This window comes from Gigantopelta aegis, chromosome 11, assembly GCF_016097555.1.
Source record: "Gigantopelta aegis isolate Gae_Host chromosome 11, Gae_host_genome, whole genome shotgun sequence".
In the NCBI taxonomy this organism is placed as follows: domain Eukaryota; kingdom Metazoa; phylum Mollusca; class Gastropoda; order Neomphalida; family Peltospiridae; genus Gigantopelta; species Gigantopelta aegis.
In genome coordinates, this window is record NC_054709.1 from 34,874,730 (window position 1) to 34,902,413 (window position 27,684).

The window sequence follows — 27,684 nt, forward strand, 5'->3', positions numbered from 1 at the left end:
CCGCTGTCGCCACATAGGCTACTCTTTTATGACAGGCAACAAGGGATCTTTTATTTGCGCCTCCCACAGGCAGGATAGCACAAACCATGGCCTTTGTTGAACCAGTTATGGATCACTGGTCGGTGCAAGTGGTTTACACCTACCTATTGAGCCTTGTGGAACACTCACTCAGGGTTTGGAGTCTATATCTGGATTAAAAATCCCATGCCTCGACTGGGATCCGAACCCAGTACCGACCAGCCTGTAGACCGATGGCTTAACCACGACGCCACCGAGGCCGGTAAATGAATGAAGACGGATCATCTGAGATACTGTATATTCAATATATTTTGATGGTGAAGTTTTCATTTTGATACATATGGTTAATTTTAAGATTACCCGCGATGCCATACATGTTAAAAATGCTATACCAGTGAGTTAAAGTTTTGGTTAACGACACCACTAGAGCACATTGATTTATTAATCATAGGCTATTGAATGTCAACCATTTGGTAAGTGACAATGACAAACCAACCGTATAGTGGGTGTTGTACACTAGTATTTTAACTGTTTTCGTACTGATGTGCTGAGGAACTTTGCGGTACATTGTGTTATTTATACGGCTCATGCTGCAAATCCATTTAAGAAAACCTCGTCTGATTACGGATTTTCCGGTATAAATCGCGTATTCAGCCGAGTAGTTACGAATACTAGGAAATACCGTGACTGTTATGATTTGATAACAAAAATCTCACGTTTAAATAATTACTAATATATTCTTTTTAAAGCTTATAACAATATTAATACTAACTATAATTATAGAAGCAAGATAAAATTATAGTAAAAGATTTACGGAAATTAATGCATCACGTGACTGAGAGAACTACGTCACGTGTTTTCAAGCAAGTAGAAGAGGCTGTCTTTTGCGTTCATTTAAAAAAATTTATTCTTAGATAAATTAATCATGCCAGATGTAAGTGCATTGTAGTGATATATATGAATATTGGAACCCAAATGTATATTGCACTCCACCATTTGTATTTTAAGTGTTTTTCAAAGGATTAATCCGGTGGTTTTGAAAATAATAAGATCGGGTCTTCATTTTTTTTTTTTCCAACAAACTTTGGTTTACCATGTTAGACATGTTTACTGACGGCAATAATGTAAACTAAAACATAGAATGTATGATACTTCAATCACGTAACTAAATTATAGTAATATTTGTTAATATACATTATTATATTCACGGTCGAATTCTGAAATGCCCTTGGTCAACTGGTAACGCCTGCATGTAACTAATCGGCCATTTTGAATTTTTTAACAAAGGAATAGCCTAAAGGAAAGGAAGTTGTTTTTGACAAGACATCTCTCATCCACTGTTACACAAAACATGCTTTTGTTTTAAATATATTTTAGGTTTACAGTGGATCCAGGTAACTTTGCCCTAAAACCTGTTTGTACCTGAGTCATTTTGCCCTTATTCCTGTTTGCCCAGCCGTTCTGTGGTAAAACTAAATTTACTATCGTGCGAACCAAATTGTTAACAACTACGAAAAATTACTCTCCTACCTGTAATTGCCGTTAGTAGGGACCGCGGACACTTTTTAAATATGACAAGAATGATATTGATTTTTTTGCTATACTGAAGAAATACCTTTAAAAGAATAAAAAAAATTCCAAAAAAAAAAATTCAATTGGCCCTGACCCCCAAAATAAAACATTTGTAATCAGGGTAGGTAACTCCGTTTTGCAAAAAAAAGTAAAAAAAGTTTGGCACACTCAAAATTGTAGGAATGTATTCATTATTTTCAAATAAAATACCTTCAGTACCATTAATATAATCAGTATAATCGACTAATTGGTCATTATAGTACCCAGCCACCCCCAAAAAGGGTTCAACATAAGAAAACGGCCATTTTTGTTGCAAGCATATATATCATACAACATGTGGAATGTAATGAAACTAATTTGTGCATTACAAATGAACATTACCATCATCGTCATGCAGTGTTCGAGATTAAATTTTTTGGCCAGTATCCCAGTTGGATACTAACATTTCAAAATCTGGTATCCCACCTGAGAATTTAGTATTATGTGGCATCCCGGTGGGATACTGGGTTCTTGAAGTCTGTTATCCAAAATTAAATTCTGGTATCCCGTTAATCTCGAACACTGTCATGTGCTACATATAATTCCTCATTCGTTATACACATTATCATAGCATTCAATTGTACAGAGTAAAGAGCATCAGTCGGCCATGGAAAAAGTGATATACAGGTCAATATGTAAGAAGACAATGTGTACCATTAATGTTGTATCTCTGTCAAAATGTCAACTTGTGTGTGTGTGTTATATGAGAGATAGAGAGAAGTGAGACAGTGAAAGAGGGGGAGAGAGGAAAAGGAGGAAAGAGCAAGTGAGATAACAGATGTATGTTAGGTTTTGGGAAATCGAGTTTCTTCATAATTACAAAATTTGGAATAATTAGAGAGAATGCTTCATTGTTTGTATGGTTTTGATTTTTTTAAAATAAGTTAGTGGCATTAATTTTTTTTACATCACCCATGCTGTGTTATTGAGACAATTATATACACATTTAGTGCTGTCATTGTCAAAGGTGTGCAAACAGTGGTTTAATTGGTGAAAGGAAAAGTCGTAGAATACATGATTAGGATTTTAAAAAGTTTTTTTTACACATTAAGTATAATGTCAAAGTTGACATTTTTACCTGGGTACCACTTTAATTGATTACTGTCAGTGCTCCACAACTGGTGTAACAAAGGCTGTGGTGTGTACTATCCTGTCGGTGGGATGGTGGATATAAAAGATCCCTTGATGCTAATCAAAAAAGAGTAGCCCATGAAGTGGCGACAGCGGGTTTCCTCTCACAATATCTGTGTGGTTCTTAACCATATGTCTGATGCCATATAACCGTAAATAAAATGTGTTGAGTGTGTCGTTAAATAAAACATTTCCTTCCTTCCACTTTAATACTAATATTAATAGTTGATATTTTGACTTGACATTTTTTCCAGTGACATTGTTTCCTACATCCGTTAATTATAAAGAAGTGGTTATAGGGATTATTTTTATGTGATTCCCTAACAACAGATGTGTCAGGGCCACAATAAATGTATTCATAATAACAAATCATTGAAAATGTAAACAAATATCCGCCATCTTGGATTGTAGTAAACAGATAAACAGGAAGATGTTGTTAACGGACGATCACAGTTATACAATAAATCAAAACATCTAAATTTTGTCATGTACTGCAAGAGTAATAAATTAAATTTAATTACCTCACAAAAATAAATACTTGCAATAACGACAACACTACTATTTTTTGAATAATTAAATGCGATATCGCTACTTTTTCACTTTGCCACTGAATAAAACGTAAAGTGGCAAGTAAAACGAGTTCTATATTTGTTATAAAGTTTTATCAATGTATTTTATACCTGATACAAGTACTGGTATTCTTCCAATATTAAACAATAAATGTTTTATAGACGTTAACTAACGTGCTTTTCAAACCTTGCATTCGGCAATGGTGTAACGGATGTGAGTGGCGCTACCAGTCTTCCGGTGCGGTCTCTAATGTTAGATTTCCTCCAAAGTTTGTCCAGACAGAAATTGCAAAAAAACCACTACAAATATACAGATTCCCCACACGAGACTGCAACGATCTCGCCGATATCGTCTTTGCTGAGATTGCATAGGGAAAAATACATAGTTTTCTGCCGTCTGCCATGTTGCTTGTTTATGGAATGCTCTTCAAGAGGGGTGAAAGCCTCCAAAGTATTTGACACAATTAATATGAAATCAATGATCTCTAGTGGTATCATTAAAAAAATAATAATAATAAAATAAAATAATATGTCATCGCGTTTGCTTTTATATCATAACGTTATGATATAAAAAACAAACATGATGATGTCATATTAAAAACGTTTTAATTTGTTTTGTTTAAAGATACCACTGGAGAATATTAATTTTATATTAATTACGTCTCATACTTTGGAGGCTTTCACTCTTTTTGAAGAGTATTCCATAAAAAAGCAAAATGTCAGACGGCAGAAAACTGAATATATTTTCAGTGTTCTCGCTGGGTGAAAATTAAAGGAGGGCGGCCGCACAGCACCACACCCTTAAAAAAAAAAAAAGGGAGGTGGGTGGGAGAGCTTGGTGGTTATCATGTTGTGTGTTGATAGACTTTGTGGAAAGACATACTCCTTATTTTGATTACAAAAAGTGTATACGAAATACAAGCAAACTCGTCTTTTATTTGAACCGAAGATGTTATCGGTCTGATATTCACTGGCAGTTCCGGTTTTGCTGAACCGATCAGTTTTAATATTATTATTTTAACCTTCTGAGTACTGCAGGCGAGATATCTCGCCCGACGTCATGTCAGTCGACATACTGTACACTGTATACAGTGCATTCCCCAATTCATATTTCCCCCCGTTCTGCACACGACACTCACCGGAAACGGAAATATAATAAATAAAAAAACATTTTTTTTCAAAATGGTGGCTTTTGTTTTGATTTTTTCAATTGAAAATACCTTGAAATTTTGAGTTCAAAAAGTGGTTTTCAGCAAGTATTTTCGCTTGACAACAATAGCGGCACGTCGCGGTCATTTTCAGGGATCGATAGCTGATTGTGACAGCTAATTTGATAATAAATTTGATCGTTTTACCAACAACGAAAATTACCAAATATTGCAATATGAATCGTAGTTCGGGTTTAAAAAAAAATTCTGGTCAGAAAACCACTGTTATTGGGAATAAAGGACATAAATACTGGACAGCTGGCCACAAATGCCCGTAAGTAAACGTAACTTTTTCGATTTTTTGCCTAATTTTAATCACCATTAGCCGATCTAAAAATAATAAAAATTACAAAAAAGACACAAAAATAATACTTACCGATTCATATATGAACTTTATTTCATGTATTTATAAAACATTTAAGTGAATATATGTGAGTAAAAATTATAAACTTGTACCCACTCAACGTGGTTTTTATTAAAAATTAATCCAGTAGTCTAAAGGTTAATAAAGATTTCAAGATTTACGAAAAACAAAAAAGACAATTTTGTGATCCCCTAATGTCGAATTTTTGTTTTTTTATTCCCATCTTCATCGAATGAATCGATCGCTGTGATAAAATATTATCGCCAACTGATAAAAAGTAGTTTAGTTTTTGTAGTGGCAGTGTATATATTATTTGGTGCCCAAGATCAATGATTTTAATACTAAACACTACCACTTCCGTTACGGTAAATGTTTCGTCAGTTGCTTTTTCGTACACAACGCGGCTTGTTTCCTTTGATGTCCAGTGTGCAGCAGACTGATTGTTGTGGTTTTTTTTATGTGTGGGAAAAAGTGTGCATTTGGAAATCGCGGAGATAGGTGCTGGAAAATATAATAGGGTGCTGGAAAATAAAGAGGGGCGCCAAAAAATAAAGGAGAGCGGAGAACGTGAAAGGAGGCGGCAAAATGCAATAGCAGGGCGGGCCGCCCCGCTTAAATGGAGCAGCGAGAACACTGAATTTGCCCTCTGTGATCTCGGCGAAATTGATACTGGTGACATCATTACAGTCTCATATGCGTAATCTGTGTCACTGTGTAATGAATTTCGCACTCAAGTAGGAAACGAAATCATGCCACTTGAAATTTTACCCGGGTCCAGCTACCCCTTTCAGTTGTAGACTTCAATGTAATAAACACTAAATAGGCGGCCTTGACATACCACGTCTAAATACTAGTATCAGACAGACTACATAACAATAGAACAGATTATATATTTATTCAGGGGGTCAACACAGAAAACATTTCGCAATACAAAGACAGTTGACATTTAAATTTTAATAGTTATTTACAAATAAATCTAAGTTCCCTTTTAATTAACACCTCCCCATCACAACAACGTTCACCCATACTAAATGAGATTGAGATATCCGCTAGCTCTTCTCAAAACACGGAAAAACAACTCCCTATTATAGTCTAACGGCACCCTTTTCGTTAGCTCCGTTTTGCTAATTCGGAAAGCAGATTCCTTGACACCTGCCCTAGACGGATAAACTCCCAACCCACTCAAAATGTGCTAGCGTCATTGTTGGAAAAGGAATTTCCTTTAGCCAAATACAACCATTTAATTAATTAATCTCTTCCCCACCCATAATAATATTTAAATACGTTATAATGATTTGGAAGCAAGCACAAATTCAATAAAAAAAACATCCTACAAAACAAAACACGACTTACTTGTTTGAAACCCAAAAACCAAGTAACGGATAATGCCTCGGCCCGATCTGCAAAGACTTTCATACCCTTAAACCCGATTGGACAGATAATAACGAAGCCCGTAACCTACCGACAACCCCCGAGTAATTTTCCACCACAATATAAATTAGACTGGTCTCGTACCATACTTTATAACATGAACAACGTAACGTTCCTGACATTCCCTTATTAGTAAGGTTAGTATTAGAGATTAATATAATTAGTAAGAATAAGAAGAACCACCAAATAAAAATAATAACCAAGGAAATATGAAATGATAGATCGACAGAAAACCAGGAACGCTACAACTGTAATGTTTTTTTTCACGCTTTCCAGAAGGTTTGCCCACTGTATAATTCGTCCACCCACCTCGGACAATTCGTCCACTCGATTACAACATTTAGACCAATAAATCTAAAATGATATTTTTTAGCCATTGAAATGGTCAGTTATTTTCGTTTTGTGGTAAACTACTCTACAGACATCGAAATATGTCGAGAATGGTTGTTCAGGTTACCGGGAGGTTACCACATGTAAGAAAAGTCGAACAGTGTTTCGGTCTTGAAAAAATTTGCAACATAACAGTAGTTTCGTTTCCGATTGTAAACCAGGCAATGCATTCCGGACTTCTGTGTTTAATTTTTCTCATAAGGAATTGCATCTATGTTCGTGTGCACTTGTGCAATTACCAGCAGTTAGTCATTCAGCATTTAAGCAGCATTCACTAGATGAATTTCGCTCACAGTGATACAATTTCAGAATGTCCACGTTAAAAGTAGTAGGAACAGGAATTCAATTCTAACATTCATATAGTTGTGGTAACCTATAGCAGGGATAACTTTGGGTGAGCAAAACATTTCGCCAAATTATCTATACAAAAAAAAAAAAGTCAAAACATCAATTATCTATAAAAAAAACCCCAACCCATCAATCATTACTTCACCAAATTAAAATAAAATTTGCCAATTATTCCTAAAATTTGCAATTTAGCGATTGGCAGAGCTAGCCCTGTATAGGTTACCAGGCTATATTTTGTGGTAACCAGTAAATGGGTTACCAGACACAATGCTTATTTCTTTGTCTGCTTTAGTATATGAAACAAACTAAATTTTAGTGGCACTATCATCTTGTTATTGTCTGTCTGTGTCCATTATAGGCCTAGTACTTTATTATGTTGTTATTCAAATTGCTCTTCATTTACACCTATAATTCTGACATACTATTTAGAAAACAAAGCTAGTAACTAAACCCAAATTTCATCATTTGTCAAAAATGCCATAACGTGATGTTATTCAAAGTAACCAACCAATAAACAACGATATTATCTTCATTTCGCTACCAAGTTCCAGCCAAGTTCTAAATTTTATTATTATTTTTGTTATCCCTTCTTTCCTTTCTCTACTTTTTGAATCCGATCTCATTTCTTCCCAATCTGGCAACAACTCCTGTCTTTCAACTTCTTTCACTGTCCACCTCCACATCCCAGTCCTTGTCTCTCCGACCGCGACAAGTGCTTCTCTTGTGGCTATCTGAGCCACACACCTGCCATTCCCCATTCTCTAAATAGAGTGAAGCAACTCCCTGCATATTAAGAAAAGTATTGACTTAATGTGCACTGTGGTAAAACCTGGTGGTTTTACCCATGATGTATTTCAGAACACGCTGCATGCTACTTTAACTTCCATGGCAGTTTGGTGAATACAATTTGTGGAATTTACGATGGGAATAAGTGGTTATTAGGATCTTCTTGTACATGTGTTACGGCAGTTCCGTATCATTAAACGAATGCTATCAGGTAAAATATCTTAACACTACCCCCCCCGACTATTGTTAGGGTTAGTTTTTGGGTTAAGGTGAAGTTCTCTCCTAATACATGTATCAGTATATAATAGGCTCACAGAAAAAAACATGACATTCATTCATACAGATAAATAATAAAAACAATTTTTTCTACAATGTTTTCAGTTTGGATATGGAGGCGGTGATGGTGGATATGGTGGTGGGTACAGGGGAGGACGCGGTGGTAGAGGTGGGGGACGATCAAGCTTTCAGAAAGAACTCGACCCGGAACACGAACAGTTCCGAAAACTCTTCATTGGTGGCTTGAGCTACGACACAACTGAGGACGGTCTGAAGGATCACTTTGGTCAGTGGGGAGAGGTGGTTGACTGCATTGTCATGAAGGACCCCAACACAAAGAGGTAACAACATTTAAAGCTGGCCGCACACTGCTTTCGGGCTACGGTTTTTGATCGGCGCCACGAATTGCAGAGCTGCAAGCCTTGGTGTGCAGATAACGCCGTAGCCATGTCGCAGTGATTTCATGCAATGACCGCAGAAATCAAAATAATTTGATATTTGCCAGCATTGTTTTTAAATGACCCCGGCGAATAAAGGCGCCGGTCAAAAACCGTAGCCCGGAAGGGCAGTGTGCGGCCAGCTTTACATGACTACTGAATTGATTTTAAAAAATTAAAATAACACTGAGTGGGTAAAGTTAGTTTTTTGTTTAACCTTCTGAGTACTGCAGGCGAGATATCTCGCCCGACGTCACGTCAGTTGATATACTGTACACTGTATACAGTGCATTCCCCCAATTCATATTCCCCCGCCGTTTTGCACACGACACTCACTGGAAACAGAAATATAATTAAAGAAAAAAGAATTTTTTTCCAAATGGTGGTTTTTGTTTTGATTTTTTCAATTGAAAATACCTTGAAATTTTGAGTTCAAAAAGTGGTTTTCGGCAAGTATTTTCGCTTGACAACAATGGCGGCACGTCGCGGTAATTTTCAGGGATCGATAGCTGATTGTGACAGCTAATTTGATAATAAATTTGATCGTTTTACCAACAATGAAAATTACCAAATATTGCAATATGAATTGTAGTTCGGGTTTAAAAAAAAATTCTGGTCAGAAAACCACTGATATCGGGAATAATGGACAAAAATACTGGACAGGTGGCCACAAATGCCCGTAAGTAAACGCAACTTTTTCTTTCGATTTTTTGCCTAATTTTAATCACCATTAGCCGATCTAAAATAATAAAAATTACAAAAAAAGACACGAAAATAATACTTACCGATTCATATATGAACTTTATTTCATGTATTTATGAAACATTTAAGTGAATTATATGTGAGTAAAAATTAGAAACTTGTACCCACTCAACGTGGTTTTTGTTAAAAATTAATCCAGTAGTCTAAAGGTTAATGACACCACTAAAGCACATTGATTAATCAATTATCGGCTGTTGGATGTCAAACATTTGGTAATTATGACTCCGTCATCAGAGGAAACCCGCTACATTTTTCTTAATGCAGCAAAGGATCTTTTATATGCACTTTCCCACAGACAGAAAAGCACATACCACAGCCTTTGACCAGTTGTGGGTGGGACAAAGCTCAGGTGTACAGGCTCGCTCAATGCACGGTTGGATCGATCCCTGTCGGTGGGCCCATTGGGCTATTTCTCGTCACAGCCAATGCACCACAACTGGTATGTAGTATCCTGTCTGTGGGATGGTGCATATAAAAGATCCCTTGCTGCTAATCGGAAAGAGTAGCCCATGAAGTGGCAACAGCAGGTTTTCTCTCTCAATATCTGTGTGGTCCTTAATCATGTCTGACGTCATATAACCGTAATTAAAATGTTTTAAGAGTGTCATTGAATAAAAACATTTCCTTTGACCAGTTGTGGTGCACTGGTTGGAATGAGAAAAACCCCAATCAGTTGAATAACTTCACTGAGGTGGTTTGATCCTACGATGCAAGCACCTTAGGTGAGCACTCTACCTACTGAGCTAAATCCCACCTTGAGTGGGTAAAAGTTTATACGTTTAACTTTTACTCAAATATTTTCACTTTAAATGTTTTATAACTAAATAATGTTCATTTGTAAAAGGGTAAAGTATAATATTTATGGGGTTTTCTCACTTTTATGAAATATGAAAGTATAATTTTGTAAATTTTATGATTTTTTTTTTTTTTTAGAACTACTTAGTTTACATAAAGACCACCAATGGTGGTACATATCTGCAGTGAATATTGAATTTTTTTTAGTATCAAACTATGTCTTCTCTACTACGCCAAATGGGTATAGTTTAAAATATGCAGAGGTGTTGCTAAACAAATATTCCTTTCGTTTGGCTGATTATGGCGATTGTATTGCTTCAGATCTCGAGGTTTTGGCTTCATCACGTACAAGCTGGCGTGCGAAGTCGATGAAGCTCAGAGTAACAGACCACACACGATAGACGGACGCGAGGTGGAGTCAAAACGAGCCATGCCAAGAGAGGTTTGTGATTTTGAGTTTTATAAATCTGATTATTAATCCTACTGTCTGTAAGAGACCACACATGATAGATGGTAGCCAGGTGGAGTCAAAACGAGCCATGCCAAGAGAGGTTTGTGATTTTGAGTTTTATAAATCTGATTATTAATCCTACTGTCTGTAAGAGACCACACATGATAGATGGTAGCCAGGTGGAGTCAAAACGAGCCATGCCAAGTGGTTTGTACACAACACCACACGCTTTTAGTGTATTTTAAGTAGATCTCACAGTTGTTAGCCTGGCTGTTGAAAGGCCACACATGACAGATCGTCCGGTGCTTACGGTTTGAATATCGGTGATGAATAATAAACTGCTCTCCTGAAATTTTGTAGCAGAGCAGCTGCTCTGTGTCAAATTTACAGTCCGGGTAAAATGGGTATAACATCATCCCCCCCAAAATATTATTTATGTGTTGACCTTTTGACAGAATTAATGACTCTTTATCATTACTGTATGGTTAATGTGTTGATTCATTGGAGGAAAATCCACGGCCTAACAGTAACGGGATATATTTTATTGGAGCATTTAATTTTATTTATAATGCTCGGCCACTATTTTTCAGAATATATTTGTCATCTGGAAGATATTTTTTATATCAACTCGAGTGTTCACGAACGACCAATTACAGATGGCTTAAAAATGCATCTGAGGGAATAACTTCCATTTTCTTTTGTGGGGAGGCCTGCGGGTGTCAGTGGCACTCACAATCTAAAAACTCAAAAATTTCTTTGTGGCAGAAACCATGACAGTAATTTTTAAGTAACAAAAAGTAGCAGTTGTTTGCTCATGCCGAACTCATTTTGTGTAAGGGAGGACGTAACCCAGTGGTAAAGCGCTAGTAGGATGCACGGTTAGTTTGGGATCGATCTCAGTTGGGTCCATTAGGCTGTCTCGATCCAGCCAGTGTACCAGGAGTGGGTATATCAAAGGCTGTGGAATGGTGCATATAAAAGATCCCTTGCTACTTGCGGAAAAATGCAGCAGATTTCGTCTCTAAGACTATGTCAGAGTTACCCAATATTTGACATCCACCAATAGTTGATTAATAAATCAATGTGCTCTAGTGGTGGTGTTAAACAAAACTAACTATAACTTAGATTTTTTTTTATAGCATTTATGGCAGCAAATAATGCCTTTCGTAAGCCCTGTGATGACAGTTCTTTGTTGTGTTTGTCTTGTAGGAGTCTGGCAACTCGAATTCCCAGCAGTCAGTGAAGAAGATGTTTGTCGGCGGGCTGAAGGACGACACGACAGACGAACAGATGAGGGAGGTGTTCTCGGAGTTTGGTAATATCGAAGATGTCAATATGATCACTGACAAAACAACGGGCAAGTTGAAGGGATTCGCCTTCGTCTCGTTTGACGACCATGATGCAGTCGACAAGGCTGTCTGTAAGTTTTAATTAACACAGCACAGATTTATCCAGGCCTTCTGTGGGTCTCCAAACATAGGCCACATACCTAAAGAAAGTGGCACTGAAAATTCCCAATTTATATATATATGTATGTATGTATATTTAATTATGTCTGTTCTAATAAATTAATTTAACAGTGGTGTACTGCATCATTCAGTGGCCTGAAAACATATCCCAAGTATGATTTACTCATACTAATTTTTCCCAGTCCCATCTGACATGGGACCCTGGTGGAAAAAAAACCTGAATAAATCCCGTATCACGTCAGATTTGTTGCAATCTGAAGCACTTCACCTGTGTCATGTATTTACTGTGTGCATACCTTCATTATGTTTTTACTGTGTGGCATAGGGCGGGATGTAGTTCAGTTTGATGCGTGGTCTGTCTTAAGATCGATCCCTGTCGGTGGCTCATTGGGCTATTTCTCATTCCAGCCAGTGCACCATGCCTGGTATGTCTGATGCCGTGGTATGTGCTATCCAGTCTGGGATGGTGCATATAAAAGATCCCTTGCTACTAATGGAAAAATGTAGCGGGTTTCGTCTGTCAAAATTACCATATGTTTTTGACATCCAATAGCCGATGATTATTAAATCAATGTGCTCAAGTGGTGTCGTTAAAGAAAACAAAGTTCTAAAAACAAACTACCGTGTGACATGTATTTACTGTGTGCGTACAGTCATGTGTGTACATGTATTTGTGTTTCAGTGAAGAAGTTAAACAAAACAAAGTTCTAAAAACAAACTACCGTGTGACATGTATTTACTGTGTGCGTACAGTCATGAGTGTACGTGTATTTGTGTTTCAGTGAAGAAGTTAAACAAAACGAAGTTCTAAAAACAAACTACCGTGTGACATGTATTTACTGTGTGCGTACATTCATGTGTGTACGTGTATTTGTGTTTCAGCGAAGAAGTTAAACAAAACAAAGTTCTAAAAACAAACTACCGTGTGACATGTATTTACTGTGTGCGTACATTCATGTGTGTACGTGTATTTGTGTTTCAGTGAAGAAGTTCCATGACGTGAATGGCCGGAAACTGGAAGTGAAGAAAGCCATGTCAAAAGATAGTGAAGGCGGAGGTCGTGGGGGTAGAGGCGGCAGGGGAGGTAACTATTGTTTTTCACCAACCCACGCAGAAAGTCTCAATGCATGATCAGTATTCTATAAATTAGACATAATGCAAACAGGGATGAAAGTAGTCATCGTTATCCTGAATGTCTATAGGAAAGAGATGTTGGGCATTCAACTTTTTGTCTTTAACATTGGATAGTAGTAATGGTGGCTGTTGAAATTCATACAGTTTGGGACAGTATGTAGTATAAATAGTAATGTGATTACTCAGCAAAGATAAAAATGCTGTCACAAATAAATTTGTGCAAATTATGACGACTATTATGGGTAGATTTGAAGTCTAAATAGCAGAGTTTTGTTTCTAGCATATTAACAGGCATTGAATTTGAGTATTTTGCTTTAGAATTCCACCAGCATCATAAACTGATTTATTACAGGTATTTTAGATTCCGTTTCATAATCTTATGCTTGCGACCCATAATTTGGGAATTCTCTGAATCACAGAATTCTGCTAAATTTGCAGCTTGGATTAGGTAAAACTTTGTATTATGGGAGCATGTTAAGAGTTTGGGTAAAGCTCCTGGGTTTGTGCTTCCAGTTTTTGTTACATTTGTGTTTGTTTCCGTGCTCTCGTAACTGATGATTGTATCTTTGCAGGTCGCGGAGGTTATTCGGGTGGCAGTAGTTATGGAGGCGGTGGTTATGGAGGCGGCAGCAGATACAGCAGTGGTAAGCTGTTGTGTTCACGTATTTCTTCATAATTGGAAATTGATTGATTGAGTTCTGGTGCAATGTCTAAGCTGTCGTTCATCAAATTGCCAAATGCGATTTAACGTTTAATTTGGTTAATGTCATTACCAATTCGTCAAGAATCTATTTAAGAACTGTCTTTTTGTGTGTGTATTGCTATTTAAAAAATAAATCTGTTTAGCCCAATGTTGCTTTAATTTGGCTACATATTTAGAGAATAACTAACGAGCTACGAGGAATTATGAATTGTCTGTCCCAAATGAATGAATGTTTTACAACATTCATTCACGAGGGACAGATAATTCACAATTCCTTGTAGCGAGTTGGTTATTCTCTTTATTACCCATTGTCAATTTTAACTGATTTTTAATGTAAAAATTCCTCTGGAGTCTACAACATCAGCCATTACATGATATAATCTTACGCGCATTACATGACGTAATGTAAGTGACGTCATAGCATAACGGCGTTCTCTTTACAGCCAAATGTTTACAGTACAAAATAATACAACTATTTGCATTTGAAAATAATTATTTTTATATATTATTAAAGCCGCTGCTTATGAAAATATACCATTTCATGTTTACGAAACAAACGAGTCCATTTGTTTTTGTAAATCTTTGTAGATCGTATAACGTGTGTGTAATCTGATTCATGAATGAAAAAATTATATGAATGAAAGTGAAGTTCCGGCCATGGCAAGCAACCAACCAAACGTCGTGATTTTAAAGCCAGCCAATCAGTGGCTGTAGAAGCAATCTGCACATTGAAAAAATATGACCCCGTATATTTGAGCCCATATGGGTAATAATTTCTGATCATATTTGTGAAATTGCTATTAATTTTTGGCGAAGTCTAAACCCAGCTAATGACCGATTATGAAAATGATAATCGATTGTCATGAAATATATCGCCTAAAATAAATAATAATTATCTGATGCAGGCCATAGGATTTCAAATTTCATGGAAAACACTTTTTTTCGGTTCCGTGCCTTCATGGCTTGTGATCAAGGAATTCCGTGAAAACAGTTATGGGAACCCATTTTTAATACCATTGATTTAAATTATCCGAAGGCTTGTGATGGGATTTGAGTTTGTTTTCATGTGTATGTGAAGAAAACAGATTTTGAATACGTATTAAAGGTGACATTAACATTAGTATTTATTGTGGTGGACATGGTCTTAATAATTGAAATTTGTATTCAGTATGTGTATCGTAATCGGTATCCTGATAATAACCATACAACTTTACACCAGGTATAATTGCCTTTGCACGTTTATTATATAGATCTGACTGCTTCCACGAATAGGCCACTTGGCAAATGCTTATTTTAAAAACAGTTGGCAAATTTTATTTTTATTTGGCGAAATAAATTTCATTTAGTAATTTATATTTTGTTGGGAAAAATTCAGATAGCTGTGGATTTGTGCAATTTTTAAAAGCTTAATGGACTATTTGGCAAAATATCCTGCTAGCTAGCCCTGGTATGTCATGTGCACCGTTTGCCGTTCAGATATCTTGTCTGTAGTATTTGAACTTTCCCTTCGGTGCAACAGTAAACCTTGAGTTGAGGACTACTGCATTAGAATCAGTGTCCAGTGCAGCTGTCGAGTCACGAACATTGTTTTGTAAAAAGTGGAATTTCGTAAACTGATCAGAGGGTTTGCCACAGATTATTTCCTATTGAAACCTGAATTCTGCCATTCAGCGACTGGCTTTTTAACCTTCTGACTACTGCAGGCGAGATATCTCGCCCGACGTCACGTCAGTCGATATACTGTACACTGTATACAGTGCATTCCCCAATTCATATTTCCCGCCGTTTTGCACACGACACTCACCGGAAACGGAAATATAATTAAAGAAAAAAAGATTCAAAAAGTGGTTTTCAGCAAGTATTTTCGCTTGACAACAATGGCGGCACGTCGCGGTCATTTTCAGGGATCGATAGCTGATTGTGACAGCTAATTTGATAATAAATTTGATCGTTTTACCAACAACGAAAATTACCAAATATTGCAATATGAATCTTAGTTCGGGTTTAAAAAAAAATTCTGGTCAGAAAACCACTGTTATCGGGAATAATGGACATAAATACTGGACAGCTGGCCATAAATGCCCGTAAGTAAACGCAACTTTTTCGATTTTTTGCCTAATTTTAATCACCATTAGCCGATCTAAAATAATAAAAATTACAAAAAAAGACACGAAAATAATACTTAACGATTAATATATGAACTTTATTTCATGTTTTTATAAAACATTTAAGTGAATATATGTGAGTAAAAATGATAAAGTGGTACCCATTCAACGTGGTTTTTCTTAAAAATTAATCCAGTAGTCTAAAGGTTAAAGGCTGTGACCAGCATGTGCTGTCCTGTCTGTTACAAGTACATATAAAAGATCTCTTGTTGCTAAGAAAAAATGTAGCATGTTTTTTGTTTGGATCGGTCACTTGTACATGTGGTGGAAGTTGTGTTTTTTTGTTGTCAATTTCTATTTTAATTTAGAATGAACTGGAATGTAGTAGTTACACATTCATCTCCTTTCAATAGCTTTCCTTTAATTACCAGAGTTTGTTTTCCCTATTGCAGGTGGTGGAGGTGGAGGATATGGTGGCCAGGGAGGTTACAGTGGAGGTTACGGAGGTCAGAGCGGGGGTTATGGAGGAGGTCAGAGCGGTGGTTACAGTGATACATACAGCGGTGGCTACGGTTCGCAAGGTGGAGGCAGTAGCTGGGGAGGTAGTTCGTTTGGATCGGGTTACGGTGACAACTACGGAGGGGGCTCCATGAAGGGCAGCAGTGGGTACTCTCAGCGCAGTCAGGGGCCGTACAGCGGAGGTAAATTAGTGTTTATGTGCAGAGGGGCGGCATTTAGCTCATGTTCTAGAACTATTAATCTCTGAAACGCAAGTGACAAATTGTGATGTGATACTTAACATGATTCATTGTCAGGGTTTCTGCAAGGACATTTTTGGGTATGGCGCTACGGAATTGAGATTTTAGAATGACTGCCGAAGTCCACAGTGTTGATGGCGCCTCCTCCAGAAATAGAATTTAGGATCCCTCAGATGCATTTTCCCAGGCCAGCTGTGATACAAATTCGTTGGTGCCCATCACTGTTGTTGGTGCACACTGGAGTTGATATATATATATATATATATATATGTAAAAAAAATCCATTATGACTAAAATTAAATGTTCCAATAAAATATATCCTGTTACTGTTAGGCTGTGGAATATTTACTCCATTGACGCAACAGTTCTGACAAATCTTGTTTCATGAAAATGTATATTCCTTCAATGTCATCATGCTGTACATACGAATCATTTAAAGCCAATATTAATCATACAGGAGGCCTTAATTTTTGTCAAAAGAACACCTTGAAACAAATTTGCAAAACATTTGGGTATGCTGTCACACCCAATTTAAAAAAAAAAAAAATTATGATATTGTACCCGTTTTACCGTCTGGCAGAAACCCTGAAATTTGCACTGACGATTGTTTTTGTTTTGTAGGTGGCTACAGTGGCGGTGGCAGTGGCGGTGGCGGTGGCTATGGCGGAGGAGGCTATGGAAAGCACTGAGCGTTGAAAGAGGACTATCCCAGGTAGTACCAGTTTACCTCCCTCTACAGCAAGTCTCCAGTGTATACCTTGCATTTAATGGTTCTCTTAAAGGAATGCTCTCAAAGTTGCATTTTTATAATTTTTCTTGTGAAATGTAAAAATTATACCTTGAATAATCAGTGTGCTCTAGTGGTGTCATTAAACAAAACGAGCTTTAACCTTGAATAACATGGGCACAAAATAATACTTCCAAATCATTTGTATTACTGCTATTTATAATGACCAAAATTATTTATAATATTTGTTATGAAATGTAAAAAGTATACGTTGAATAATGTAGACAACAAAAAATTGTCCTCCAAATAATTAATTTTACTGTTTACAATAATGACCAAAAATATTCATAATTGTTTGTGTGAAATACAAAGATTAAACCTTCAATAACATACATAGATAAAATTACCTCCAAATCATTTAATTATTATTTTATAAATTTGTATTATTGCAATCCATTTAAGGGTACCAAATTTACAAAGAGTTGGCTTTTGTTTGATAGTGCACACATTGAAAATTTTCTATGTATTTTTTTGGGGGGGTGGTGGGGGAGGGATCATGTTTATTCTGAATGGCAGCATATTACAATTTGAATATTCTTGACACATTTAAGCAAGCGGTTTAGTGATCAAAGACACATCAAAGATATATAGAAATATATGCAATGCAGCTTTGAGCAGCACTATCAAAAAATCTAGTCAGTTCATACATTGTTTTGGCTGTGTAAATTTATACGTTTAACTCATTCTGTTTACTTAACAAGGGGTGAAAAAAACAAACATAGGCCATTATTATTTTAAAACTTGGGGTTAACATGGCTTCACTAAATGATGAACGAATCTCTCGTGCATACTGTATTTGTCACTGTTAATGTCTAGTTCTGTTTTAACTATATTTAGGCAGGCAGAGTGATAGCGGCAGTCTCATTTATCCAGAACCCATACTTCCAACAAATTAGAATTACCACAGGCAGGCTATGTGATACAACAAAAGGAAAATCTCAAAAAAGGCAAATTAGCTCAGGGCTAGACTCATCAAGAACCTATATGAAAAATACTGCGAGGCCCAAAACCAAAACCAAAAATTCAATAGTGCTTCATTGAGTGGCAATGATCCAAGAGGCAGGTAGTTGAGGATTAAGTTCACCCAGAACCCATGCGAAACATTCAACAAGGTCGTTACAAATGTTCTTGCTCGTTACCCCGGACAGGCAGGTAGTTTCAGGAATATACTGCGAGACCAAAACTGATCATTCTTCAATCAATATTTCTGACAGGCAGGTAGCGCCCAGAATCCCATGTTCTGCAAGGTCTTTTAAAAAAAAGTACTTCAGTTGTTACCCCTGACAATATACTGTGATGCCAAAGTTGACCGTTCTTCATTCAATACGTCCCGACAGGCAGGTAGCTCAGGAATACTTTCGCACAGAACCCACGCGAAAATACTTCAATCGTTACCCCCGACAGGCAGGCAGGCAGGCTGGTAGCTCAGGAATACTTTCGCACAGAACCCACGCGAAAATACTTCAATCGTTACCCCCGACAGGCAGGCAGGCAGGCAGGTAGCTCAGGAATACTTTCGCACAGAACCCACGCGAAAATACTTCAATCGTTACCCCCGACAGGCAGGCAGGCAGGCTGGTAGCTCAGGAATACTTTCGCACAGAACCCACGCGAAAATACTTCAATCGTTACCCCCGACAGGCAGGCAGGTAGCTCAGGAATATACGGCAAGACCAAAATGTTCTTCAACGTGTTTGTTTAATAAATTCATGCAGAGCCCAAATGAAAACTACTACCAGGCAATAACCGATTCGTCAATTGTTTGTTGGCAATATATTCTACAGGCAGATCTCTGGAGTGAAATTCACCCAGAACCTATGTGAAAACTGAAGCCAGTTCTGGCTGGATGAAAATACTGGATTATTCTGATAATGTGTTTGACCGTGTGTAGTATAATAAAAAATGACAGGCAGGTAGGTTCCTATTGGCTTTAGAATTCAGCTAATTATGATTTGCTGAATTAAAAAAAAAAAGGACAAATCTGTGATGTTGAAACCATGCACTTGAAATGTTTTAGAAGAGACTTGTTTTTATAAAATCTACCTTTCGACTGTTGTGGTTGATCACGGAATAACAAAACAATTATTTTTACCTCTGGCAGTCTCACTGGCCTTGCCTGGGATAGACAAAAAAACCCTGAAAAGTATTTATGATTGAGAGGGATCTGATAGATACGTACGTTTTTTTTTTAAGTCTTGTGTATGTTTCATCATGTATCATTGTTTATTCATTCTGTCGTTGGTCTAGAGAAATAAATGTTTATCGATGTCGTCCAATATTTTTAGTCTATTGCATGTTGTAGTCATTGGTCTGGTATGAATCGTTTTAATTGTAGACCACATTAGCTAATTCTAAAACAACATTTTCTATCAGTTGTCTGGAAGCCATTTTGAGTAATGGGTCATGGTTGAAAAGTGGATAGATGTGATCATTAAGAAAGAAATTTGACCAGATATTAACAACTTAACCAGGTAGTTTTTATTGGCCACACGATAGACAAATCTGTAAAAGTATTCTGATGGACTGGTCAAACTTGAGAAACAATTTGAGAAGCATGCCGGTTGATGCTTTGGGGTTTGGTATATCAAAAGCTATGGTCAGGCCTGTCAAAGTAAACTGGCAAGCAGCAAATTTATAAAATCCGCTACTTTTTACAAATTGCACAATAATTGCATCAATTGTCAGGCAAATGAATATAGCCACCGTCCGAAGACTGCCAAACTTAATTTTAAATCTTTTGAGTGGTGTTTGCCATCTTTGGAACAGTGCAGGAATCTTTGATACCAGCTTGTTATACAGATTTGCTATGTCGTGTAGTGGGTTTCATTTGCTCTTGATTGGGTGAAAATGAGTTGAAACGAGCTCGGTATTCCAGATATATAAAAAAATGATTGATTTTTAAAAGTGAAAGTATAAAAAAACACTGCTGTTAAGTTACTCTACAGGCCATAGCAATTCAAATTTCATGGAAAAAAATGTTTTGGTTCTGTGACTCAACTCATTGGAAACTTTTTTTTTTAAGTTCCGTTGAATAGTCGTACTTGATGTAACAATCATGATTTTACCGACAGGCTACCGGAAAGGATGGTTCCGTCAAATCAGAAGTCCTGGTCTATAAATCTCAAACTACATTCTAGGATTGCTCCTCAGTTTCTACGGTCGAAGAAGCAAAGATTGCTTGCCACTTCACAAAATGAATTTTAACTCTTGTTTAGCTATGATAAAGGCCATCGTCTGTACATGTCCCTTTTCAGATTATGGATATTCTGGTTGGTTGTGCTCAGCTACCCAAGAAGTGTAATAATTTAGTAGTCGTAGGATCCAACGAAAACACATCCATGCATATATGTTTGGGCGTCATTTAAAATGTTTGACTTGTGAGTGATAATTTAAGGGTGAAAAGACGAATTAGTTGGCAAGGTTTTTTCTTGTTCCAACTAGTGCACCACAACTGGTCAAAGGCCATGGTATGTGCTTTCCTGTCTTGAGGGTGGGGAGATCCTTGCTGCATTAGGAAAATTGTAGCGGGTTTTCTCTGATGTCTGATTATCAAATGTTTGACATCCAATAGCCGATGATTAATTGATCGAAGTGCTCTAGTGGTGGTGTTAAACAAAACAAACTTTTTTTTTTAGTTGGTACAGTCATAAATAAATAGAGAAAAGATATTTGAATGTTTTCCCAGCATTTATATTCCATTGGGAGTGCGAGGAATGGAAAGTTGAGTCCCTACATTTCTTGCCTGTAGGGTGGAAGATCATGGAATTAATTGCCGTTGATAATTTACTTTCTCCTTCCTTCCACCCACCAATTACAACCAGGCTTCCAGTGCTGGTACATCAAAAGCTATGGCATGTACTGTCCTATTATGGAAAGTGCTCAGTAAAATATGTCAGCAACAGGATTGTATTTCAATCTGATGTTGTATCTCGTTAACAAATAGCTTAGTGTAAAATATGCTATGGTGTCGTTCGATATTACTTTTTTACAGTGGTTATGGTATGTGTTTTACTCTTTGTGAGAAGATGCAAATGCATGCTCTCCTCCCACAACAAAAAACATCACTTATCAAGGAGATGAACATTTGGCAGCAGTGTCAAAAAGGATGATCCAGCTCCGTGGACAGAGCTTACATGGGGTGTTTGTGTCAGAGGGCCCAACCTCATCCATGGACCCAACCTCATCCATGGACCCATTGGGTTTTCCCCCATTCCCAGGGATTGATCACTGTTGGTGGGCCCATTGGGCTATTACTCGTTTCAGACAGTGCACCACGACAAAAGTGGTGTGTGTTATCCTGTCTGTGTGAAAGTGCATATAAAAGATGACTTGCGGCATAAGGAAAAATGTAGCGGGTTTCTTCTGATGACTTCATGTCAGAATTATGAAATGTTAGACATCCGATAGCCGATGATTAATTAATCAATGTGCTCTTGTGCAGTCGTTAAACAAAGCAAACAAACTAACTTTTCCCCCATTCCAACCAGTGCCTAGTGGTGTGGGCTTTCCCTGGCTGCTAATGGAAAAATGGGGTGGCTTTCCTCTGAAAGTAATAAATCCAAAAAAACTGATGATTAATTAATCGGTATGCTCTAGTGGTGTGGTGTTAAGCAAAACTAACATTTAGAAACCCCCATTGTTTCCTCATTCTGTAAGAAATCAAGATTGTAGTAATTGCTAATACAATTTGTCATCAAGTCATTTGTCGTAGTCTACTACGTCTGTTATGTTACCGTACTGGGTTGCATGAAATGTTGCACTGCGTACGGCTTGTTTCTCTTATTCACATGACATGTACAGGTAGCTGATGTTAAGAGGCTAAGCGAAATCTTCCACCTATCGGCTATGTTTAACCACTGACGCTAGTGTTATCAAAACTCGCTATCAGAAGATATTAAATGCAGGTAAGATAGGATTTCATACAGGTGTTTAGGGATTAAAATTAATTAATGGGTTCTGTTGTACTATCTGAAAGTGGGTAGGAAGTAGTGATGTAGTATGAAGATTATGATAGTTTTCCAATGATCACTATGAAATGGAAAAACAAATTGAACATTTATGTTAAAAAATATCACACATAAAATATTTTGGTCTCTGTATTTGGTGCCTCTTTCACATTAGCCTCATGTTATAGCTGGAAAGTGCACTACTAAAATCTTCACAGGCTACTAAAACATTCTTACTTTGACAGGATAAAGCTGATACCGTACGTCATTAACTAGCTATTCTCTTTGTAGTTCCACATAACTCTTCTCAAATTGGTTAAAGTCTGTGTCCCATTCACTTATTATGTCTTATTAAGTTGTAAGTTTTATTTTGGAACACTGTTACTTTAAAATCACGTGTACTTTACATTTTTGATTTCAGCATTCTAAAGTTTTCAGCCAGTTAGAATTTGAAGTTGGTTATACTCCAGAGATTCTCTCAGTTAGAAATGGGCTTTTTAAAATATTTGTTTTTTGAACCTGCTCATCCATTTGCAGAGAAGAAATTTTCCCGGAATTCTAGATTTTTAATTGTCTGTACAGTGTTTCTGGATTTTCCACTTTGTCTAAAAAATTTCCATATTGGTCATCCAAAAGTTGAGATTTGGTTTTATCTGATGCTTTGCCTACATTCTGAATGGGGCTGCCATTTTAGTGAATAGTGCAAGCCTAGCCCTTAGTACCTGACCACCAGTAGTAACGTGTGGAGTCTTAACCCACTTTCATCTGTATTTGATTTAATTATGGGAGTGTTGGGCAGCTTCTCATTTTATAACTCGGGACAGGATATAGCCCAATGGTAAAGTGCTCACTTGATGCACAGTCGGTCTAGGATCGATCCCTGTCTGGGGGCTGATTGGACTGTTTCTTGTACAAGCCAATGCATCACGAGTGGTATACCAAAGGCTGTAATATGTGCTATCCTTTCATGACAGATGGTGTATATATAAAATCCTTTGCTTTGTGGAAGAATATAGCAGGTTTCCTCTTAAGACTGAATTACCAAATGGTTGACATCCAATAGCCGATGACTAATTAATGTATCTAAGTACTGTCGGAAATAGAATAAAAATTATTTTCATGGATTATTTCTTGCATATTAAATAGACAAGTAAATACTATGTAAATATCTATTTAATGATAGTCTACTTAATTTAGTATTTACTTGTTTTGGCTCTCATTGATGTACAAGGTGGTGTTTACTCTTGAAATTAAAAGAAATATGTCTGTAAACAGGTGATTTGTGCACTTTATTGGAACAGACTATGACAGTTTGGTCAACATGTGTCAATTTCGTTGCTGTTTCAATATCTGAGGGACAGTTTCTGATGATGGTTTACCCCCATTTCTCTCCAAAACTAAATATTTGTAGACATTTATAAGTAACTTTTGAGCAAAACTGTCCAGAACCATTTTGAGTCTGATCTATTATACCGGTATTAAAGGTGCTATCTCAAAGTTGCATAATGACAGCTATTGCAAATCATGTTTTTATAAAATTTTGCTTTAACATTTAAAGATTACACCTTTAACTACTGTAGAATACTTTATTTTCGCGATTTAATCAAAATGGGTCAACTCCCGGTTGTTACGCTAATCTGTAGAACTAATCCTACATGTACACACGAGTGCTATACACATAAAACAATAGTTTTCCTGCTTTAACCAATCAAGACTTTATTGTCCTTATAATTTGTTACTACTAGCCTCGTACATCGGAAACTAATGTGGTATAGTTGAACGAGACTACATATTTTTCTATTTTTTTTGTCGGCCTTTATAAAACGTTTATTTTCGCGTGGAATATATTTTCACGAATTTCATTCACACGCGTTAAACGCGAAAATAAAGTATTATACAGTATATGCCCATAAATGATTATAGGAAATAATTTTATCTACTAGTAGAAAAAACATTTTTATTGGAGAATCTTTATCACAAACAGATGCTCGCATATAACTTCTGATATATAGCACCTTTAAGTGGTTGTAAGATTGTGTAAATTTCTAATGTACTAATAAAGAATTTATATTCACTAAATATGCTGGTCATAATTAATCATTTATGCTGCAATTCAAAATAATTAGTTAACTTGCACTTTTAAATTAAGATTGTTTAAGGGTAAATGAAATTGACACATATCCACCAAAATGTGTTATAGTCTGTTCCAATAAAGGTAACAAATCTCCTGTTTACTGACATCTTTATTTTAATTTCAAGAGTAAACACCACCTTGTACATCAATGACGGCCCAAAAAAGTGAATGCTAAATTAGGTAGAGTATCATTAAATAGATATTTACAAAATAATTGACAAAAATCATTTTTATTCTATTTCCGACACTACTCTTTAGTAGTGTCATTAAACAAAACAAACGAACACACTTTGTTTAGTTATTGGAGCCTTTGGCAGCTTCTAATGTTATAACTAGGTAGTAAGTGACCTTAAGCAATGAAAGTTGTGCCCAAAATAAGGATGCTGATCCATGTGATATCATCAAATCCTTTGTCGCGTTGAGAAATTTGAAAATATTGGCCTAATTTATAAAACCCTTTTAAAAAAAAAAATGCAGATAACACCAACTGGCTAAAGGCTTATGAATTTTAAGTTTGTATTTATAGCTGTAACTAATCAATATATTTATTTTGTCTGTAGATTGTCTGGTTCTGTCGTCGTCGTGATGGTGGTGGATCCGTTGTTCTACGAGATGAAGATGATCAAAGCTTGCTGTGCTGTGAGTTACATTGTACACATGCAATGATTTGGGAGTTAGGTGGGGTGAAACTCGCCTTGATTTTGGGATTGATTGAGGTACAACTAATGATTTGGGAGTTAGGTGGGGTGAAACTTGCCTTGATTTTGGGATTGATTGAGGTACAACTAATGATTTGGGAGTTAGGTGGGGTGAAACTCGCCTTGATTTTGGGATTGATTGAAGGTACAACTAATGATTTGAGGGTCGGGTGGGGTGAAACTCGCCTTGATTTTGGGATTGATTGAGGTACACCTAATGATTTGGGAGTTAGGTGGGGTGAAACTCGCCTTGATTTTGGGATTAATTGAGGTACACCTAATGATTTGAGGGTCATTGGGGTGAAATCATCTTACTTTGGTGGTCAGGGTGGGGTTTGGGTGAAACCATGTGGGGTAAAATTCGCCATGATTTTGGTTTCACTATGATTTGGGGTTGGGTGGGATGAAAATTATTTTGGGGTAGGGTGGGGTGAAAGTGATTTGGTGGATGGGTTGGGTGAAACACTGATTTAGGGGATGGGTGGGTGAAACATTGATTTGGTTGGTTGGGTGGGGTGAAAGTGATTTGGTGGTTGGGTGGGGTGAAACAATGATTTGGGGGTTGGGTGGGTGAAACATTGATTTGGGGGTTTGGTTGGGTGAAACTGATTTGGGGGTTGGGTGGGGTGAAACAATGATTTGGGGGTGTTGTGTGAGGTGAAACAATGATTTTTGGATTGGATGGGTGGGGTGAAACTGATTTGGGGGTTGGTGAGTGAAACTATTATTTGGGGATCGGGGTGGGGTGGTGGAACAATGATTTGTGTGTTGGGTGGAGTGAAATTTGGAAAACAGTCTGATTATCTCGTAATTTTGACAAACTACCATACTGGATTCAGAGGTCCCTCGTATTTCAGAGACAAGTCAGCTTACGCTTTTTCCTCTGGATCCATGCCTGATGTTCAGTTTGAAGATTGGAACACTTCTCATTTTAACCCAAAGAGATTCTATTTCGTATAGTGTAACTTTACATAGTTTGTGTCTTCTTTTTATTGTTTTTTTTTGTCCTTGGTGGACCCATTGTGCAAGGGTGTTTTTACAACCAGTACTGTTTAATACAACAACAAAAACCTGGTATCTGGGTGTTTTTTTTCGTGGCAGCCTTGTGCTTTGTTTCTCTGTGGGTAATCCTTTATTAATTAAAGATTATACATGGGGTGTAATTAGACTGACTACTTGACACAATTATTGTTGGACACTTAATAGATACTTATTAAACAGTGTTTTGGTGTCATTGTGGCAGGACGTAAAGCGCTCACTTGATGCGCAGTCTGTCCAGGATTGAACCCTGTTGGTTGGCCAAGTGGGCTATTGCTTGTTTCAATCAGTCCTCCGCAACTCGTATAACAAAGGCAGTGTTTTGTGCTGTGGGATGGTACATATAAAAGATCCCTTGCTGCTATAACTGAAAAGAGCAGCGCTTGTCTTGGTAGCAGAGTGTCTCCTCTCTCAATTATCTCTGTGGTCCTTGACCCGATGTTTGACTCGTATTCAGGGCTTCTACATTATGGTAGCCCCACTTGAATGGCTAGTGATATTCATGTTTGGGCTAGTAAATAACTATTGCCATGCCAGACGGCTAGTGAATTTTGTTTTGTCAAATGTTGCAGTTAAGCCTATTTTGTAAATATAAACATCCTGCCTCTACCCCAATCCTCCAATGTTAATGTTTTTAAGCTCTATCTCCGTCTTTAAGTGACATATTAAGTGATTATTACTACTATTTAATAAAATTGTATTAACATAAAGTAAAGTAGGGCTAGTGAATTTTTAATCGTGACTAGTAAAATCACTGATCCCATGGCTAGTGGATTTTATAAAAATCCTAGAAGCCCTGATCAAACTCGTAACATGTCATGTTCGTCACCGTTACTCGTTTTCCTTTCTATTGCTGTTTCACTATACTATGATGGGGAGAATCCTGATTGATCAAGACTATTTTCCTTTTACATTTTTAGTCTAAACCAAGATGATGGTGACAAATAAGTCGTGAGAAGGTCGAGCGTTCTCATTGTGCAGCCTGGTGTTTGATCGAGGATGAGTACAGGATGTCTGTATTCCTAGCAGTAACACATGCAGAAACTCTGAAGATCATATTAAAACGATGTTGACACCATTACATGTGGTCAGCCCATGCCCATGTGTTAACCAAAGTCGTCTGTAATAGCAGAATGGAAGATGTAAAAATGATACTCTACGGAATTTGAATATATACTTGACATCACTAGTGAATGGAAATATCATCGACTGATATAAACGTGGCATTGTTAATGTTATTGACAGTCACATGCCAGTGAATACATGCATTTGTGAAGCATGTCGAATGCAATAAAAATGGAAGACTCAATTCAGTTGTTTGTTGTAATATTGTCG

At 37.0% G+C, this 27,684-nt stretch overlaps 1 protein-coding gene across 5 annotated transcripts; it reads left to right on the forward strand.

Annotated features, from left to right (window-relative positions):
* The first annotated feature begins 857 nt into the window (after nt 1-857).
* LOC121385324 (heterogeneous nuclear ribonucleoprotein 87F-like) lies at nt 858-27,658 on the forward strand. 5 transcript variants are annotated; one of them, XR_005959524.1, is made up of 10 exons: nt 858-952; nt 8,238-8,473; nt 10,448-10,568; nt 11,787-11,997; nt 13,029-13,130; nt 13,753-13,824; nt 16,441-16,689; nt 17,368-17,458; nt 25,174-25,252; nt 27,270-27,658. XR_005959524.1 is itself a non-coding variant. In XM_041515961.1 (9 exons), exons 1-8 carry the CDS (start codon nt 944-946, stop codon nt 17,433-17,435), a joined length of 1,068 nt encoding a protein of 355 aa, XP_041371895.1. In that variant the 5' UTR covers nt 858-943; the 3' UTR covers nt 17,436-17,458; nt 18,371-19,803. The 5 variants fall into 5 exon arrangements, 2 of the variants coding, with proteins under 2 accessions (XP_041371895.1, XP_041371896.1); XR_005959525.1 differs by having other exon boundaries at nt 16,441-16,590; XR_005959523.1 differs by lacking the exons at nt 25,174-25,252; nt 27,270-27,658 and adding exons at nt 18,371-18,874; nt 19,033-19,803.
* Nucleotides 27,659-27,684: the final 26 nt, after the last annotated feature.